The sequence below is a fragment of the Notolepis coatsorum genome (genome assembly GCF_963971535.1).
Source record: "Notolepis coatsorum genome assembly, chromosome: 7".
Lineage (NCBI taxonomy): Eukaryota > Metazoa > Chordata > Actinopteri > Aulopiformes > Paralepididae > Notolepis > Notolepis coatsorum.
Genome location: NC_140171.1, coordinates 54356577 through 54378114, shown reverse-complemented (window position 1 = coordinate 54378114; position 21538 = coordinate 54356577). Strand labels below are relative to the sequence as shown.

Genomic DNA, 21538 nt, shown 5'->3' with positions numbered 1-21538 from the left:
TTTCTTTCACCAATGTACAAACAGAGAATCAAAAGTACTCCTGTAGTCTCGCGAGAGGTGCAGAAATGGGATTTGACGTCAGAGGAGACGCTCCAGTCTGCGTTTGACTGCACAGACTGGAATGTGTTCCGCGACACAGATAACATTAATGTCTACACGGAGACAGTGCTGGACTATGTTTGTACTATGGTGGAAGAAACAATCCCCACTACCAAAATGAGAGTTTACCCAAATCAAAAACCCTGGGTAGACAAATCCGTCCGTGAAGCTCTGAGAGAGCGCACCAAAGCATACAACGACGGCCTAGTGGCAGGCAACATGAATGACCACAAGGTGGCGCGATACAACGTAAGGAGGACAGTGTCAGAGGCCAAACGGCGCTACAGGGATAAAATTGAACTCCAGTTTGAACAAGCTGACTCTAGAGCTATGTGGCAGGGGCTCAAAACGATGACAGACTACAAAGGCGCCTCCCTCAAACTGAACAGTGACATCTCCTTAGCAAATGACCTCAATACCTTCTATGCGAGGTTTGATGCTGGTAATAACAACACCAGCTCACAAGCCACGGCAATGGGGGGGGGGGGTCGGCTGCTGATGGAGGCGCAGTGTTCAGGGTAACAGAGCATGAGGTGAGGCGGACCTTTAAAAAAGTGAATATCAGGAAGGCAGCAGGTCCGGACGGCATCCCCGGCCGCGTCCTAAAATATCCCTGTACCCAAAAAATCCAAGCCTGCTTGCCTCAACGACTACCGCCCTGTAGCTCTCACCTCCATAGCCATGAAGTGCTTTGAGAAGCTAGTAAAGGGCTACATCTGCTCCTCCCTCCCCATCAACATGGACCCCCTGCAATTTGCATACCGCCCCAACAGGTCCACGGAGGACGCCATAGCCCATGTGCTGCACACAGCAGCATCACACCTGGACAAGAGGCAGGGGAACTATGTGAGAATGCTATTCATCGACTACAGCTCGGCATTCAATACCATAGTCCCCTCCATACTCATAGCCAAGCTCAGGGACCTGGGCTTGAACTATGACCTCTGCCAGTGGTCTTGGACTTCCTGACTGGCAGACCCCAGGTGGTGAGAGCAGGCAACTGCACCTCTTCATCCATCACCCTCAACATAGGGGCCCCCCAGGGCTGTGTTCTGAGTCCCCTCCTCTACTCCCTGTACACACACGACTGTGTGGCTCAGCGGAGTAGCAATACAATCATCAAATTTGCTGACGACACAGTGGTGGTGGGCCTGATCTCTGCCAACGACGAGAGGGCCTACCTGGAAGAGGTCAAGGTCCTGGCGGGATGGTGCCAGGAAAACAGCCTCTCCCTGAACGTCAGCAAAACAAAGGAGATGATTGTGGACTTCAGGAGGTCGGGGGTCAAGGACTACAGCCCCCTCAGCATCGACGGGGCACCGGTTGAGAGAGTCAACAGCTTTAAGTACCTCGGAGCCTACATATCCGAGGACTTGACATGGACCACACACATTGACAGTGTTGTGAAGAAGGCACGACAACGCCTCTACTTCCTCAGGCGCCTAAGGAAGTTCCAAGTCAGTCAGAAGATCCTTAAGAACTTCTACTCATGTACAATAGAGAGCATCTTGACCGGCAACATCACCTCCTGGTTTGGGAATAGCACTGCACAAGACCGAAGCAGACTACAAAGAGTGACACGTTCAGCCGAACGCACAATTGGAGGGGGGCTCCCCACCCTCCAGAACATTTACAACAAGCGTTGCAAGGGCAAGGCTAAGAGAATCATTAAAGACTCCAGTCACCCGAACAACTGCCTCTTTGAACTGCTGCGGTCAGGCAAGCGATACCGGAGTCTCAAGGCGAGCACAGAAAGACTCAGAAGAAGCTTCTATCCCCAGGCCATCAGGCTGCTAAACGAACAATGAACACTACACAACAACAACCACCAAACGCACATAGCACACACATCCACACGCACACACTCACTTTAAACAAACACACTGTAGCACCCACTCCACACACTTTATAGCACACACCCACTTTAAACAAACACACTGTAGCACCCACTCCCCACACTTTATATTTATTGATGAAGGATTGCACTACACCTCGTACACCTTACTGTAAATTGTACCTAAATTGTACCTCATCCCATTTCTGCTTTGCACTATATAGTACTGTACATTAGTACACTGCATAGTATTGTATATTATATGGTAACTCAGAACATTGTACATATGTCTATACCGAACACTGTGACCTCATTTTCTTCTTCTAAATTACATGCTATACTATGTTATTTGATACTATCTTGTCTAGCACAGTCTCTGGAGCGTAACAGTAAGAAGCATTTTGTATGAAAGTATTCTGTACTTCTGTATGACAACTATTAAAGAAACTTGAAACTTGAAACTTGAGCTATGGAGAGAATTCCACAACTTTACACCAATAACCGAAGGACACATCTGTTTAAGTGTGGTACGTGCAAACTGATGTTTAAAATTGTATTTCCTCCTACTAAACTCACTTTCTAAAATGAAAAAGATTTAGTAATTTTTCTGTCAGTGTATTATTTCTTGCCCTAAACATAATTAACGTGGTGATTCACTGCTAACGAGGACTGGCTACTGAGCAAAGTCTGGTTTCTGAGCTGAATTATGTTGAAAATACTACTGTGATACTTCAGGTCTTCCTCTTAACTTTGAAATGTTAATTCACTTCTACCAGCTCGTATAGGCCAGTAAAACGGACTAGGATACGACAGTGAAGCGGAGATGCTGTAATGGGCTTATTCACACTGAGCAAGTGGTACAGTAGGCTGCGTGGAAGTGATGAGCAAATACAATCCCATATTATATCTAAGCACTGCCATATGGCAGCAAGGTATTCATGTAATAAATCACTAACGCACTGAACTCCCAACATATTAAGTATATGTTATAATACTGTACTATATTTAAAGATAGCACTCTGTATTCATTCAGTAATTTAGTGCACTGAACTCCAAAATATACAGTATATTGAAATATATAATGCAAGCAGTCTCACGCACACAGTAGAAATCAGCCAAAGTAACAAGACCGAAGCGTCTTCAGCCGTTTCCTGACCAGGATGAGGATGTGGCCCCTTCTCCTTTTTCATTTCAGACGACGACGTGCCGGGCGGCCTCCTCCAGCCGGGGGGCCCCGTCTCCCCCCGCTCGCTCTCCTCCAACCCCTCGTCCCGCGACTCGTCCCCCAGCCGCGAGCTCTCTCTCGGCCCCAGCAGCAGCGTGAGGCCCCCCATCATCATCCACACCACGGGGAAGAAGTGCGGCTTCGCCCTGCGGGCCATCCGCGTCTACCTGGGCGCCAGCGACGTCTACACCGTGCACCACATGGTCTCGGTGAGTGAGTGCCGCCCGCCGGAGAGCCTCTGTGTTGTTCTTAGCCAGTCAGGAGTGTCGGCCGACGGCCTCGTGATCATATGGTCACATGTTGTTCTTAGCCAGTCAGGAGTGTCGGCCGACGGCCTCGGTGATCATATGGTCACATGTTGTTCTTAGCCAGTCAGGAGTGTCGGCCGACGGCCTCGGTGATCATATGGTCACATGTTGTTCTTAGCCAGTCAGGAGTGTCGGCCGACGGCCTCGGTGATCATATGGTCACATGTTGTTCTTAGCCAGTCAGGAGTGTCGGCCGGCGGCCTCGGTGATCATATGGTCACATGTTGTTCTTAGCCAGTCAGGAGTGTCGGCCGACGGCCTCGGTGATCATATGGTCACATGTTGTTCTTAGCCAGTCAGGAGTGTCGGCTGACGGCCTCTGTGATCATATGGTCACATGTTGTTCTTAGCCAGTCAGGAGTGTCGGCCGACGGCCTCTGTGATCATATGGTCACATGTTGTTCTTAGCCAGTCAGGAGTGTCGGCCGGCGGCCTCGGTGATCATATGGTCACATGTTGTTCTTAGCCAGTCAGGAGTGTCGGCCGACGGCCTCGGTGATCATATGGTCACATGTTGTTCTTAGCCAGTCAGGAGTGTCGGCTGACGGCCTCGGTGATCATATGGTCACATGTTGTTCTTAGCCAGTCAGGAGTGTCGGCCGACGGCCTGGCCTGGGTGATCATATGGTCACGTGTTGTTCTTAGCCAGTCAGGAGTGTCGGCCGACGGCCTCGGTGATCATATGGTCACGTGTTGTACACCGCACACGCACTGAAGCTCCCCGCGCTCAGAGGGGTTATGTAAAAACGAGGACAATGAAACACTATTCAAAAGACCACTTTGTCGAGTCTCTGAGTGAGATGAGTTGGACGGACATACTGAGCAGTAAAGACATGGACTCTCTTTAAAGAGACATTTCTATCAGTGCTGGATTTACTGGCTCCAATTAGACACATAAAGCAGAACACGGCCACATGGATGATTCGGGAGATAGTGGAGTCCATCAGGAGTAGAGAGGGAGCCCGTATCGGGTTCAAAAGAACACATCGGCAACAAGACTATGACGACTATGTCAGACTAAGGAACCAAGTCAAATACTGAATGAATGAATGAATGAAGTTTATTTCGAGCCATTTAGCATGTACAAAAATAAAACATACACAAATCAAATTTACAAGTTGGCCGAAAAGGTTAGGGCTGAAGCTACAAGCTTGTAAATGCCCTAACCTAGTGCATCATCTTTTTTTTGTATCCACTTTTCACCTCTTTTTTCTATTTTTTCTCCCATCCCAATTTCGCTGTGCCAATTCTCCCCTCCCCTGTCTTGAACGTTGCTCGCATATGCCCCCCACTGGCCGGTTGTAGGGAGGATAGAAGCCTTGCATCATGTGTCCCCTCCGATACACGAGGAGGCAGCCTGTCACATCTTTTCACCTGCCAGCGCAGACTCTCAGTGGTGAGGTGTAACGTGTGGGAGGCTCACACTGCCCCCGCCATTTCCTGTCTCTGCTGTGCAGGCGCCCTGACCGACCTGTAGGAGTCACTGTCCACAACGTCCAGATTACCACCCATCGACTTCCACCCCCTAACTCTGCCAATTGAGTTAGTATGACGTAGGGCTGCAACTAATGACTAATTTGGTAGTCGACTAATCTGTTGATTATTTTTTCGATTAGTCGACTAATCGAAAACCAATATAAACAAAAAAAAAAAAGTAAAAACGTATATATATATTTTTTTAACTACCTATCTTTGTGAAAGTGGCTTCTCAGCTCTGGTCCAGCTGAAGACAGAGCAGAGGAACAGATTGGACATTGAGCATGACCTCAGAGTTGCTTGTCTACCATCACCCCAGACTTTGAGACTCTTGTCAGGACCAAACAACAACATCATAACATGATGATCCCATAGCAAATTAAAATAATGACTCATGAAACATTTGAATTTGGATCTTAAGCCACTTTAAATGAAAATTAATTTGAAGAACAATACAGCAATCACTCATAACAAGATAAATATATTAAATAATACAAATTAAAGTGGAAGTGTACTTTAAATAACTAAAAAAATAATAATAAAAAAGAAATAACTAGCAGCATCTGCCCCCAGCACCGCGGCTGATGGGGCTGTAACTTGGTCCAGGACCAGGAGGGTGACGTGGAACAGCTGTAAGGGTTCAGATCAGACAGACTTCTAGGTCTTTTGTTTGCTGTGTGTGAGAGGAGTCCGTGTGTGTATGTGTGTATGTGTGTGTGTCTTACTCTGATCGCTGTGTGAGTGAGAGGAGTGTGTGTACTGTGTAATTTGTGTGTGTGTCTTACTCTGATCGCTGTGTGAGAGGGAGGTGTGTACTGTGTAATTTGTGTATGTGTGTGTGTCTTACTCTGATCGCTGTGTGTGAGTGAGAGGAGTGTGAATGTGTGTGTGTCTTACTCTGATCGCTGTGTGTGAGAGAGAGGAGTGTGAATGTGTGTGTGTCTTACTCTGATCGCTGTGTGTGAGTGAGAGGAGTGTGTATGTGTGTGTGTCTTACTCTGATCGCTGTGTGTGAGTGAGAGGAGTGTGTATGTGTGTGTCTTACTCTGATCGCTGTGTGTGAGTGAGAGGAGTGCGTGTGTAATGTATTGTGTGTCTAGTCTGATCAGCATCTCCTGCAGGGGAACAATGTTTTCAATGTCCAAAATTTGCTATGGGATCATCATGTTATGATGTTGTCTGGAACCCTGAGAAGCCACTCTCACAAAGATAGGTAGTGCAAAAAAAAAAAAAAAAAAAATAAATAATTTTTTTTTTTTTTAATGACTAATCGACGCAACAATTTCTCGTCGACGATTTTTTTATAATCGACATCGTCGATTATGTCGACTAATCGTTGCAGCCCTAGTATGACAGCAGGCCCAAGCCGGAGGCAACGCCGACAGCCGGATTCGAACCCGGTGTCTCTACCTAGTGCATCATCTTATATTTATCCTTGATCTTCGTTATCAACCAAAACAACAAAAAAGAATAAGAATTAACAACAATCAGCAATAAAAACATTTAACAATAATTGTTTATTTAAAAAAAGAAAGTAGCTTGTTGTTAAAGATTGTTGTTAATTATTATTATTTTTAGTTGTTTTGGTTGATAACGAAGATCAACAGGATCTTTACAATTATTGGTCTAATCAATTTGATTCGAAACACTTGGTTAACCTCTTCCACCCGTGCGGTCCATCGGCGGACCGCAAATTACATCACATCATAAATCAATCTAGACTGTCTGACAAAATTATCGTTTTATTTTTCAAACGTATTCAAGTATAAACTCTTCCCTTTATTCATTTCCTTAGATTTTTTGTACACATACTGAACGAGATCAATGGCAGTTTTTGGTCTGGTCATTTTTAGCATGGTGTTATTCACTGTCAAAGATGCAAAGAAAAATCATAATTTTTATTCTCCTTTGTTTCATCACAATTTAAGCAAGCCTAGTAATAGACACAATATTTCTGACACTGGGAATACATTCCCTGAGAGCCATAGATGTCCCTAGATACCAAGCCCTGTCGTGTTCCTCTTGTCAGACTACTGTAATGGTGAGAAGGTATAGCCCTGTCGTGTTCCTCTTGTCTGACTACTGTAATGGTGAGAAGGTATAGCCCTGTCATGTTCCTCTTGTCTGACTACTGTAATGGTGAGAAGGTATAGCCCTGTCGGGTTCCTCTTGTCTGACTACTGTAATGGTGAGAAGGTATAGCCCTGTCATGTTCCTCTTGTCTGACTACTGTAATGGTGAGAAGGTGTAACCCTGTCGTGTTCCTCTTGTCTGACTACTGTAATGGTGAGAAGGTATAGCCCTGTCGTGTTCCTCCTGTCTGACTACTGTAATGGTGAGAAGGTGTAACCCTGTCGTGTTCCTCTTGTCTGACTGACTACTGTAATGGTGAGAAGGTGTAGCCCTGTCGTGTTCCTCTTGTCTGACTACTGTAATGGTGAGAAGGTGTAACCCTGTCGTGTTCCTCTTGTCTGACTACTGTAATGGTGAGAAGGTATAGCCCTGTCGTGTTCCTCCTGTCTGACTACTGTAATGGTGAGAAGGTGTAGCCCTGTCGTGTTCCTCTTGTCTGACTACTGTAATGGTGAGAAGGTGTAACCCTGTCGTGTTCCTCTTGTCAGACTACTGTAATGGTGAGAAGGTATAGCCCTGTCGTGTTCCTCCTGTCAGACTACTGTAATGGTGAGAAGGTATAGCCCTGTCGTGTTCCTCTGGTCTGACTACTGTAATGGTGAGAAGGTATAGCCCTGTCGTGTTCCTCTGGTCTGACTACTGTAATGGTGAGAAGGTATAGCCCTGTCGTGTTCCTCTGGTCTGACTACTGTAATGGTGAGAAGGTATAGCCCTGTCGTGTTCCTCCTGTCAGACTACTGTAATGGTGAGAAGGTATAGCCCTGTCGTGTTCCTCCTGTCAGACTACTGTAATGGTGAGAAGGTATAGCCCTGTCGTGTTCCTCCTGTCAGACTACTGTAATGGTGAGAAGGTATAGCCCTGTCGTGTTCCTCCTGTCAGACTACTGTAATGGTGAGAAGGTATAGCCCTGTCGTGTTCCTCTTGTCTGACTACTGTAATGGTGAGAAGCTATAACCCTGTTGTGTTCCTCAGAGTGTGGAGGAGGGGAGTGCCGCCCATGAGGCTGGGCTGAGGTCAGGTGACCTCATCACCCATATCAATGGAGAGTCTGTCCAGGGGCTGGTCCACCACGAGATGATAGAACTACTCCTGAAGGTATTAAAACAAATGCATATATATATATCCATATTTGTCTGAATATTCTTGCATATCACCCCTCTATATACTTACTTATACACCTGTATATACCATATATATATATATATATATATATATATATATATATATATATATATATATATATATATATATTTATTCTCACAGCATATATATATATCCACACCTGTTTGTACTTACCTGCACATATTTACATATCTGTAGATACTATATCTATATCTGTACATATCCTACTCGTACTAGTCACGCTGCTGGCCGGTGTGTCTTTACACGTGTAACACTGTATATACTGTATATCTGATTAGCACTACACTCATTTTGTACCCAGTTTAATCACCTGTACATTGTACTGTACATTTTACTGTTATATTTGCACTCTGGTTGAATGCTTCTTTCCGTTGTACTGTACTTGTGCTGTATGACGACAATACATTTGAATCTAATCATCTTATTCGACCCTCGCGTTACTTTAACATCGCTAATCACTCAAGTCATTTTCTACAGTGACTGATCTTTCTATGTACTCTTAATGAACCGTGTCACAGAGCGGCAGCATGGTGGCGCTGCAGACCACGGCGCTCGAGAACACGTCGATCAAAGTGGGTCCGGCTAGAAGGACCAAGCACAGAGGCAAGATGGCCCGGCGCAGCAAGCGGAGCAAGAGGAGAGACAACCAGGACCGGTGAGCAGGACCTGCGGTGTTTTGATCATTTCAAACCTTTATTTAAACTCGAAGAGGCAGCCGATGTGTCCTCATTTAAAATCACATCGAGTGTACACATACAGAGTTAAGCAAAAGAAAAGGCATATAAAATCACACGGCATATAAAATCATAACAATAAGACAAGCAAAGGATAACAATCAATTAAAACACGTACAACTTGATTGACAAAGGTTGGAGATCAAGGTTTGACAAAGGGGAGAATCTCAAGCTGAGTTCACTCCATGAGCTAGAGGGGCATCATGGCAAAATGCAGATTTACCCTGTTCAGAGCAAACTCAGGGGACCTTAACACTTTCAGTGCCAACGACGAGATTTCTCGTTAGTTCATGCCAACCGTTGAGTGCCAGCCGACGAGAGATCTAGCTTTTAATCGTTATTTTTTTTATTATCGATTTCCATTCATTTTTCATCAATCTAGCCTCACGTTACCAGTGGGGATCTGTCTGAACTCGAACAGGGAAAATACCGCCCCCTATCGTCTCTCCGGATGGTACTGCACCCCTTTGGATTGGATTGAATGAAACGCATGGAGAAAAAAAAGTCCTGCTTCCACATTTTACTTGTCAGACAAGTAACCAGAGACGATCCAAGTAATCGCTAGGGATGGGTACCGAATTCGGTACTTTTAAGGTACCGAACCGAAACACGTCTGTACTACCGAGTATCGATTCAAGTGAGATACCAAAAAAATTAAATAAAACATTTAATTTGTTTTTTTACCTTTTTTTCTTTTCATGTCAACGTTCACATGCACAATATATGCTTACCTAGGATTTGACTTGATTCAACAACAAAGCAGTCGGAGCAATGGCAAGCCGAAAACTGTCGAAATTGTAGTTATTTGAAGTTTGGATTTTTTTTTACTACTGAGGTAGGTAAATAAATTTTTTATAGACTAAAGTACAGAAAAAAGGTACCGTTGGGTACCGGTATCGATTCACAGGTACCGGTACCGTATCGGTTCAAATGTGAAAGGTACCCATCCCTAGTAATCGCCCACCACCAGAACAGCGGAGAATATGTGTTTCCAGTACCCAGGTGGATCAATAAACACGATCGATATTTGGAATGGCGATCAGGAATTGGAATAATCTTTTTGGAGAACATCTGATCTGAGGTAAGGAATCTATTTTACCAGTCTTGGGATAATCAGAGCTATTTTCAGCTATATGTCAGCGTGTGCCATATGTGTGTACCGTGTGTGTGTGCGATCAGGAAATAAGATAATCGATTTTTCAGCCCGCTTCTATGGCGTGCATAAGTAACACATATCGATAATCTAGCGTTTATTTGAAAACGATTCATAAATAGGCCGAAAAATGACAACATGTTTTGTGTATTCCAGTGTATTCCAGTAAAGGGCGATAATCACAGAATCTTAATTTTTTTTCTGAAACTTTCAAAAAACAAGCGTTTTTCAAAATGGTATAAAACGGAAATAAACCGATTAAAAAAAAAACAATCAGTTTCGACAATGTTGACTGCAAACAAGTCATTGATAAGCGACGGCCATATTAGACACATCATTTAAGATATAGTTTATGCGTTTGCAAATATGAGAGCTCTGTCATTGAAGTGGGTGGTGGCACGCAACGGGGTTCCGGGGCACCGCATGGCTGGCACGGAAAGTGTTAAGGACCAGCCAATCACTAGAACGACTTCCATAGGTTCCAGAATTCCATTCCAATAATGATGTAATATAAGGAGGTAGCTTACCAATAAGGGCCTTATGAAATACCAGTGTGTGCTGCGCCTCTCCATCAGAGAGGACCAACCAACCTTCTCATAAAGGACAGTGATGAGTGTTGTATCCATCATTAGTGATGAAGCTGAGGGCAGAGTGATACACAGAGTCCAAGGATTTAAGGGTTGAGACCGCAGCATGCCTATAGATTACATCACCATAGTTCATGACTGATAATAAAACTGCTTCGACCACTCTCTTCCTACTAATCAAAGGAAAGCTGGTTCTGTTTCTCTATAGGAAGCCAATTTTCTGTCGCAACTTGGAGGCAAGGTTGTCCACTTAAATGTAAATTTCTCATTGAGCCACATAATCACTATAGCGTTGCAGTGGTAGTGTGTGTGTACTCTGTGGCCGTTAGTCATAGATGTACTGTGTGTTTTAAAAAATGCCAACCAGCTAATCTCAATCTTCTGCCTCCCCCTAGTGTTTGTCAGAGATCACTGCACACAATATAGCATAACGATGGCCGAAGAGCAACACCTCCTCTCTGCACTTTGTGAGGCACTAATACCTGGTCACATAATATAGTAATCTAGTCCAAAAACTGTGTATTATATTGGGGTATCCTTAAAAAATTGCATTCTGCGAGAAAACAACACGTTCTTTTTAGTTTTCTCAAAAAAAGTAAACTTTTCAGATGGGAGGTTTGCTCTTCGGCCATCGATGAATTAAAACAATTCCATAGTTGCGCAATGAAATCAAATCAAATTTCTTTCCACTAGGTGGCAGCCAATCGACAATCTTATTAAAACCCTTTCACTGCCACACGACAGAAGGAGTGGAGCTAATGATGGAGCATCGCCTAAAGGGCTAACCTTCTGTATTGTCACAGTGAAAGGGTTAACCGGCTGTGGTGTGGCAGTGAAAGGGTTAAATACAAACTCTCCCCCTAAGATCTATAATAATCAGGCAGTATGTATTTACTGTACCTCTCTGTGTGTCTTCCCTTCACTTATTCCCCCTCTCCTGTGCCCTCTCCTGTACCCTCTCCTCCTCTCCTGTGCCCTCTCCCCCTCTCCTGTGCCCTCTCCCACTCTCCTGTGCCCTCTCCTGTACCCTCTCCTCCTCTCCTGTGCCCTCTCCCCCTCTCCTGTGCCCTCTCCCCCTCTCCTGTACCCTCTCCTCCTCTCCTGTACCCTCTCCCCCTCTCCCCTCTCCCCCTCTCCTGTACCCTCTCCCCCTCTCCTGTGCCCTCTCCTCCTCTCCTGTACCCTCTCCCCCTCTCCTGTGCCCTCTCCCCCTCTCCTGTGCCCTCTCCCACTCTCCTGTGCCCTCTCCCCCTCTCCTGTGCCCTCTCCCCCTCTCCTGTGCCCTCTCCTCCTCTCCTGTGCCCTCTCCCCCTCTCCTGTGCCCTCTCCTCCTCTCCTGTACCCTCTCCCCCTCTCCTGTGCCCTCTCCCCCTCTCCTGTGCCCTCTCCCCCTCTCCTGTACCCTCTCCCCCTCTCCTGTGCCCTCTCCTCCTCTCCTGTGCCCTCTCCCCCTCCTGTACCCTCTCCCCCTCTCCTGTGCCCTCTCCTCCTCTCCTGTACCCTCCCCTCCTCTCCTGTGCCCTCTCCCCCTCTCCTGTGCCCTCTCCCCCTCTCCTGTGCCCTCCCCTCCTCTCCTGTGCCCTCTCCCCCTCTCCTGTGCCCTCTCCCCCTCTCCTGTGCCCTCCCCTCCTCTCCTGTGCCCTCTCCCCCTCTCCTGTGCCCTCCCCTCCTCTCCTGTGCCCTCTCCCCCTCTCCTGTGCCCTCTCCCCCTCTCCTGTGCCCTCCCCTCCTCTCCTGTGCCCTCTCCTCCTCTCCTGTACCCTCTCCCCCTCTCCTGTGCCCTCTCCCCCTCTCCTGTGCCCTCTCCCCCTCTCCTGTGCCCTCTCCCCCTCTCCTGTGCCCTCCCCTCCTCTCCTGTACCCTCTCCCCCTCTCCTGTGCCCTCTCCCCCTCTCCTGTACCCTCTCCCCCTCTCCTGTGCCCTCTCCCCCTCTCCTGTGCCCTCTCCCCCTCTCCTGTGCCCTCTCCCCCTCTCCTGTGCCCTCCCCTCCTCTCCTGTGCCCTCTCCTCCTCTCCTGTGCCCTCTCCCCCTCTCCTGTGCCCTCTCCCACTCTCCTGTGCCCTCCCCTCCTCTCCTGTGCCCTCTCCCCCTCTCCTGTGCCCTCTCCCCCTCTCCTGTGCCCTCCCCTCCTCTCCTGTGCCCTCTCCCCCTCTCCTGTGCCCTCCCCTCCTCTCCTGTGCCCTCTCCTCCTCTCCTGTGCCCTCTCCCCCTCCCAGACGACGCTCCATCCTGAAGAAGCTGTCGTCCAAACAGGGCACAGCAGTTCTGCAGAGCAGCCGCAGCTTCTCTTCCGCGCTCCACCACTCGGTGTCGTCCAGCGACAGTCTGCCCGGCTCCCCGACACACAGCCTGTCCCCCGGACCCTCCACCCCCTGCCCCAGCCCCGTGCCGGACAACCAGGCTGCAGGTGAAACCCACGGCTGATTATTATGCTTCAAGTTTTGTTCTATATAGGGCGGCTGATGGCACAGCGGACATTGCGCTCGTCACCAACGCAAGAGACACCGGGTTCGACTCCGGCTGTCGGCGTTGCCTCCGGCTTGGGCCGGCCGTCATACTGGCTCAATTGGCAGAGTCAGCGGGAGGGAAGTCGATGGGTGGTAATCTGGACGTTGTGGACAGCGACTCCTACAGGTCGGTCAGGGCGCCTGCACAGCAGAGACAGGAGATGGCGGGGTAGTGTGAGCCTCCCACACGTTACACCTCGCCACTGAGAGTCCGCGCTGGCAGGTGAAAAGATGTGACAGGCTGCCTCCACATGTACCGGAGGGGACATGTGATGCAAGGCTTCTATCCTCCCTACGACCGACCTGTGGGGGGTATAGTCGAGCAACGTTCAAGACAGGGGAGGGGAGAATTGGAAACAGCGAAAATTGGGATGGGAGAAAAAATAGAAAATAAGGAGAAAAAGTGGATTAAAAAAAATGCTAAAATGAGGTTGAGGTGTCGTGGAAATCATTTAATAATACTTAATATAAAATATGGTGTAGTGTTAAGTGTCTAAAGTGAATAGAAAGTTCAGAACTACTGTGACTATTTTACTAATTCACTCACACATTCACACACCAACGGGAGCAGTTAGGGGTTAAGTGTCTTGCTCAAGGACACATCGACACGCTACTGGGAGGAGCGGGTATCGAACCGTGTACCTTCCGATTACCAGATGACCGCTCTGCCTCCTGAGCCACTGTCGTCCCTCATGTCAGGCTGTCTTGAAGAGGCACACACTAAGCGACTGCAACAGTGGGTCAGGAGGTAGAGCAGTCGTCTGGTAATCCGGGGCTTCCCGGTTCGATTCCCGCTCCTCCCGGGCTGCTTGTCGAAGTATCCTTGAGCAAGACACTTAACCCCTAACTGCTCCCGATGAGCAGGTTGGCACCTTGCATGGTCGCCTCCGCCGTCGGTGAGTGAATGTGTGAGTGAACAGGGAAAATGTGAGAAACAAATTGTAAAGTACTTTGGATAAAAAAAAATTATTTGAATTTTTTTTCTGATTATGGAAACGGGCAACAGGTTCATGCTAGTAGATGACCAGGTGTTTCAAAAAGGAGCCACTGGTCAAATACTGACAAATGATGCATCTTGCGGCATTTACAACATTACACCGATTGGCCTCCAGGGGTTTGTCCCTCGTGGGTTAGGGTTATTAATATGTCAAACACCACTTGAATGATGATTTTGAAGTCATGTTTGGCATCGTGTATCACTGTCATTACTTCTTCACGTTGCCATATCAAATGTCTGGAGTGTACTCCCTTTTAGTTTTTAAACGTCTTCACCTGTGTCTCCCAGACGCCAGCTCTCCTCAGAGCACCTCTCCCTGCTCCAGCTCCCCCAGCTCCCCGGCGGCGCACGTGCGGCCCAGCACCCTCCACGGCCTGGGCTCCAAGCTCAGCGCCCAGCGCTACACCAAAGTGGGCCGTCGGAAGTCCACCAGCAGCATCCCCCCGTCGCCCCTGGCCTGCACCTCCTCCGCCCAGCCTCTGTCCCCCCAGCGCTCGCCCTCCCCCCTCCCGGGCATCGCCAAAGCCCTTCAGGCCTACCACGGCATGACCCTGTCGCCTCCCGCCATCGTCAGACACATGGTCCGCCCGCGGAGCGCCGAGCCGCCGCGCTCCCCTCTCCTCAAGAGGGTCCAGTCGGCCGAGAAGCTCTCTGGCGCCTACCACGCCGACAAGAAGTCCTACAACACCCGCAGGCACACGCTGGAAGTGCCCTTTTACGGCGAGGGGGATCTGCTTGGCGATGCCGAGGTGGAGGGGGCCTGTGGAGGCTCTTACCTGGGGAGTGACCACAGCAGGCTGGGCGGCTACATCGGCAGCCAGAGGCTGAGGGACTGTGGGATGGAGCGCTCGGAGCAGCTGGTGGTGATGCGCAAGCTCAACCTGTCGGAGCGCCGCGACTCCTTCAAGAAGCAGGAGGCGGTGCAGGAGGTGAGCTTCGACGAGCCGGAGGAGAAGAGCGGTCCCACGCTGACCGTGACCAGCCCGGCGCCCCCCGGACCTGAGCCCCAGCCCCAGCAGCAGCAGCACGGGGCGGCGTGGCAGGTCACCCGGCCTCAGTCCAGCGAGGACATGGAGCCGGAGGTGCCTGCGGTGACGAGGTGCACCCTGGTGCCACAGATCGCCGTGCAGGGCTCGACGGAGAGCGAGGGGCAGGACGGCTGGGAGCCGTGCTCCGATGGAGAGGAGGACACTGAGGAGAAGCCCCAGCCTGGGGTCAGCATCACCTCCTCCTCCCAGCAGAACCCTGAGGTCAGCATCACCTCCTCCCAGCAGAACCCTGGGGTCAGCATCACCTCCTCCTCCCAGCAGAACCCTGAGGTCAGCATCACCTCCTCCCAGCAGAACCCTGAGGTCAGCATCACCTCCTCCTCCCAGCAGAACCCTGGGGTCAGCGTCACCTCCTCCCAGCAGAACCCTGGGGTCAGCATCACCTCCCAGCAGAACCCTGGGGTCAGCATCACCTCCTCCTCCCAGCAGAACCCTGAGGTCAGCATCACCTCCTCCTCCCAGCAGAACCCTGAGGTCAGCATCACCTCCTCCCAGCAGAACCCTGGGGTCAGCGCCACCTCCTCCCAGCAGAACCCTGGGGTCAGCGCCACCTCCTCCCAGCAGAACCCTGAGGTCAGCGCCACCTCCTCCCAGCAGAACCCTGGGGTCAGCGCCACCTCCTCCCAGCAGAACCCTGGGGTCAGCGCCACCTCCTCCCAGCAGAACCCTGGGGTCAGCGCCACCTCCTCCCAGCAGAACCCTGGGGTCAGCATCACCCCCCAGCAGAACCCTGAGGTCAGCATCACCTCCTCCTCCCAGCAGAACCCTGAGGTCAGCATCACCTCCTCCTCCCAGCAGAACCCTGGGGTCAGCGTCACCTCCTCCCAGCAGAACCCTGGGGTCAGCATCACCTCCCAGCAGAACCCTGGGGTCAGCATCACCTCCTCCTCCCAGCAGAACCCTGAGGTCAGCATCACCTCCTCCTCCCAGCAGAACCCTGAGGTCAGCATCACCTCCTCCCAGCAGAACCCTGGGGTCAGCGCCACCTCCTCCCAGCAGAACCCTGAGGTCAGCGCCACCTCCTCCCAGCAGAACCCTGGGGTCAGCGCCACCTCCTCCCAGCAGAACCCTGGGGTCAGCGCCACCTCCTCCCAGCAGAACCCTGGGGTCAGCGCCACCTCCTCCCAGCAGAACCCTGGGGTCAGCATCACCTCCCAGCAGAACCCTGAGGTCAGCATCACCTCCTCCTCCCAGCAGAACCCTGAGGTCAGCATCACCTCCTCCTCCCAGCAGAACCCTGAGGTCAGCATCACCTCCTCCTCCCAGCAGAACCCTGAGGTCAGCATCACCTCCCAGCAGAACCCTGAGGTCAGCATCACCTCCTCCTCCCAGCAGAACCCTGAGGTCAGCATCACCTCCTCCTCCCAGCAGAACCCTGAGGTCAGCATCACCTCCTCCTCCCAGCAGAACCCTGAGGTCAGCATCACCTCCCAGCAGAACCCTGAGGTCAGCATCACCTCCTCCTCCCAGCAGAACCCTGAGGTCAGCATCACCTCCTCCTCCCAGCAGAACCCTGAGGTCAGCATCACCTCCTCCTCCCAGCAGAACCCTGAGGTCAGCATCACCTCCTCCTCCCTGCAGAACCCTGAGGTCAGCATCACCTCCTCCTCCCAGCAGAACCCTGAGGTCAGCATCACCTCCTCCTCCCAGCAGAACCCTGAGGTCAGCATCACCTCATCCCAGCAGAACCCTGAGGTCAGCATCACCTCCTCCTCCCAGCAGAACCCTGAGGTCAGCATCACCTCCTCCTCCCAGCAGAACCCTGAGGTCCGCATCACCTCCTCCTCCTCCCAGCAGATGGCAGCAGCGACTCCTCTCACCAAGAACACCTCCGTCATGGCGGCAGAAAGCGTCGTCAGTTCTTCTCAAGACAAGACTGGACTCCCACAGAAAGGACATCTGAAGAAGTGACCGCTCATCGCGTCTGTAATGAGTTTAGTGTGACGGGCCGAGCGGTCCGGTGTGACACCAAGGACCGCTGAAGGGAAGGTCTGCGTTTCAATCAGAGCCCCGGAACAAGAAGCCACGCGCTGATTGGTCTCAATTTGAGCCCCGAGACGAGAAGCTGATTGATCTCAATATGTGCTGAATGGTTTGCATGCAGCCACGTGCTGATTGGTTTGCAGACTTATGTGGTTTGAAGGAGAAGAACTTACTTGAATTTATTATTATTATTATAATTTTTTGCATCTGGTGTGTAAATATTTGACGCCATGTGTTGTGGACTTCTTCCTGGTCTTATTTATTACTTTTATAAGCTACAGTGATTTATTAACGGGAGAAAGGTGGAACTCGTCAGTGGATGACCAGCCAAGGCTGCATGTTCTGTATTCATACAATGTAGTTTTGTCTTTTGACTGGATTTTTCTACAGATGTCTATTTTTTAAACAGATTGTCATGGTCACATACGAGTCTGATAATGTTGGGAAATTGTCTTTGGACCAAAAGGCACAAAACAAATTATTTTAATCTTTTTTTTTGGAACCAAATAGCTCAGAATTTAGTAAGCTAAGAATAAAGACTTTGGATTCCTCTATTTGGAACCATTCACTGCAGGGTAATGTCACACTGATACACCACGTGGAAATGTAATTGAGTCGAGTACAAAAGATACTAAATTACTTCGCTGAAAACTATTCTATTGCCAATGCGAAAAGGGTGTTGCGTGTTGTGATACCAGTGTAGTCTTCCTCGAGCCATATTTTACATGTCTCTGTTGAAACACCTTATTTATTTTGATTGCGATCTTGACTCTGTTTTCGAGTGGGGAAGACGATGGGCCCGTCTCAGACCCATCCTCTTTTCTTGATCCTCCAATCACTGCAGTGTTGTGATCGGAGGATCAAGAAAAGAGGGGTGGGGTTTGTGCTATGTCACTTCAGTCATTGCAGTTTTTCCTGATCTTGGATGAAGTCAGGTGGCTAGATTGTATGAAACATGGGTACTTTGATTTGTACCATTGACCATATTCACACAGTGGGTGGGAACAGGGTGGATAGGACTCCCAACCTGAGCGTGACATAATAGCAAAATGGCCACCATGTGAATACGGTCAATTATGGACTAAGAGCCTGTAATCTGCGATACCTCATCACTGGCAACGTTGTACATTTTTATTGATTTTGCTCACTCAATCAATGGCAAACCCCAACACTGGTCTAGCATGGCAATGTGCACTGCTATAATAACTTGTACTACTTAAGCATGCACCTTTTTAAGGATTGTGGTAGAGGCCTGTGTCTTCTTCACATAATTGTAGGGAATTGTACATGAAAAGTCTTATTTTTGTAATAGTTTTTAAACATGTTCATACATTTTGGAATGTCGCTCCCCTGTTGATGACTGGCAAGGATACCGTTTTAAGAATGCATCGGACAGCATCTCTAATCCTTCCACTAAAACTGTAGATTTGCATGTGAAAAATCACCATGCCTAAAAATACCCATTCCTACTATATTTACCATGTATTATTGATGTTTACATTGAGGTAAAAGTGCACTAACTATGAATTTGATCACAAATAAACGTCTGAAGGTTAACAGCCGAGGAAAACCCTGTACCCTCAAACAGGACCCAGGGATTCTTTAAGATTTATGTCTTTGAATTGTACATTTATTTATGCTTACTTGATGGACTTCATGTGCACAAAGAACTTTGTTGTACCAAGTCATGAGGAACCGCAACACAAAGTAGGCCCTCTGGCAAAGGCAAAATATAGATGCTTTTTTGGGGGAGTCGGATCAGTATTTCACATCAAATATAGAACTTATGCACTTGAACGTCTTCATGCTATGTTGTTTTTCAGGGTCTTATCTGTCTATGGCTGTGGCTGGCTGTTCTACTGGCCTCTACTGAGCCAGTGGTTTTGTTTATACAGTACTTGATGTGTCTCAATTCTCAGCGTGATCCTAAACACATCTTCAGATCTCATTCTGACTAATTAGAATCCTGTTATTGAATTGTGTTAATTGTACTTTTCTGAGTTGTTTACAAAGAATGAATATGCTATGTTTCTTCTTTTTATACCCTGTATTTCTCTATGCTAGAAAGTACTTGATACTGGGTCATAAAGGTACTACACTCATTGGTACATTTTGGAACTGTCGTATTTCAAGGTGAACTGGTCGATACAACTACTGTACATAATGCATGTGTTGTTTACTTCTCTGTTCAGCAGGCATGAGATGAGCACCCTGTCATACCTGTACTTGACCGCATGGTATATGGGGCTGTACAGAGTAGTTTGAAGCTTCGAAGCTTCATTCATAACTTTGACATTCGAATTCTAAATCAACATTCGAATACATTTTATTATGTTGTTTAATGCGTCTATTCATTCTGTTTAAAACCAATGGGGGTTTTCTTCACAGTTGCAGATAAAGATTAGGCTACCGGTACATTCATATTATAGTCTTATACTATTATAGTATATGACTCGTCATAAAAAAAATTATAAAACATTGATCATAAATGATGTAGCCTGTCTGCATCCGCTCGGCGCTCCATCGAGGCGTCACCATCACTTTCGTACCAACCGTGCCCTGATTGGATTATTTATGTTGACGAAACTGATGATTTATATTCATTAAAGAAAGTTGATTTAATAAAAAAGACTCATTTAATCAGATTAATCACTTTATTAAAATTGAGGATTTAGTTTGAGGATTTATTATTATTATTATATATCTAAACATTTTTATGATTGTCATAAAATATGATGACAGACATTCGAAGCGTCATTCGAAAACTTCGATAGAAGCTTTGAATTACATACATGGTGTCATACCTGTACTTGTACCTGTTATACCTGTACTTGTACCTGTTATACCTGTACTTGTACCTGTTATACATGTACTTGTACCTGTTATACCTGTACTTGTACCTGTTATACCTGTACTTGTACCTGTTATATCTGTACTTGTACCTGTTATACCTGTACTTGTACCTGTTATACCTGTACTTGTACCTGTTATACCTGTACTTGTAGGATACTGCAAACCGTGAACATCCAGAGTAGGATGCACCGCCTCAGGTACAGCCCCACCGTCCCTGGAACATGGCAGTACGTCAGTCACAAAAGCGTCTGGAACACCATCTAAAATGGCGTCACACAAAATAACATTGTCCTGATCAAAATGGTTGCCACTCATCAGACCAGTTCGCGAAGGCGGCTCCTGCTCCACAGGACACAGGTAACTAGGTTGACTAGCACACCTAGTGCATGGCAGAGTCAGTGTGGACACGTGAATCAATGTCAGAATCATCAACTGACATACTGGGACCATCCCTGCCCACAAGTGAAACATGGGGGACAATAGAGCTACTGTGGGAAGGCTGGCAGCCTAAGTCGGGCCTTGTAGCCTCTTCAACTAGAACGGTGTCACATGAATCAACAGCATCTCTCATAGCATCCTTCCCACACTCATCCTCCAATTCGTTCGTGGCCTCAGCCACCGTACAGGCTGGGAAGACCTTGAGACACTGCGCTGCCAGATCATCTCCTATGATCTCCTATCCGGCACGCATGTCAACTCTGGTTTCACCACCGGGCCTGACAGGCACAATCAAGAGAATCATTAAGCAGAGGTACATCCACAGTGTGCTTTCCAAAATTCTCAACAGGTACACTTTTCAATTCAACAAAGACTGTGTCACTAAGTGTAATGTCCCAAGTCGAAGTATCAACAACATCACTTTTGTCCTTTGATATTGCCCGTGTCACAGCACACACAGGGAACACTCCTGGATGTTTCTGTGCCAGCTCATTAGGGACCTCAGAAACCACAGGAATGGGAGTTACAACTGGAGTAGCCAACACTTTGTCACCAGCCAAATCATTCCCTAGAATGAAGGACACCCATCTTATGGGAATGTGAGAACATACCCCCACAACAACATTGCCTGATACTAAGGGAGAATTGAGTGTGCCTCATGCAAAGGTGCATCCACAAATCCACCTCCAAAGCCACGAACAACGACACCGGAATGCAAAGAAGACTTTTCTGAAAACGGCAAAAGCTCCGTATCTCTCCAAATTGTTATAGCCTGTTTGGACTCTAGTGCATTAGTCAGGGAAACAAATCCATCCATCATAAATCTTGAGGAACCCTCGAGCTCTTTGTCCACACGTTTGATACTTTCCCCATCACCCTCTAACGTTGGCATAGGTGTTCTGCATATGGTTTCTACCAGAGCCACCGTTCTGACATGTTTCTGTTCAAGCACCGGGCACCCAGCAACGATATGACCAGGCTCTTTACAGTAGAAACATATAATCCCTTCTGGGAATGC

The 21538-nt window shown here is 48.3% G+C and overlaps 1 protein-coding gene across 1 annotated transcript in view; it reads left to right on the top strand.

The window, feature by feature from the left end:
* LOC311231663 (microtubule-associated serine/threonine-protein kinase 3-like) overlaps nucleotides 1-17157 on the top strand; it is a gene marked incomplete at both ends in the record, with an annotated part of 194016 nt that extends 176859 nt beyond the window's left edge. Inside the window, 5 exons of the mRNA XM_084318291.1 lie at nucleotides 3129-3367; nucleotides 8049-8171; nucleotides 8738-8874; nucleotides 12910-13100; nucleotides 14486-17157. Of these exons, the coding sequence (XP_084174417.1) occupies nucleotides 3129-3367; nucleotides 8049-8171; nucleotides 8738-8874; nucleotides 12910-13100; nucleotides 14486-17157 (3362 nt within the window). The remainder of the gene's footprint in view (nucleotides 1-3128; nucleotides 3368-8048; nucleotides 8172-8737; nucleotides 8875-12909; nucleotides 13101-14485) is intronic.
* Nucleotides 17158-21538: the final 4381 nt, after the last annotated feature.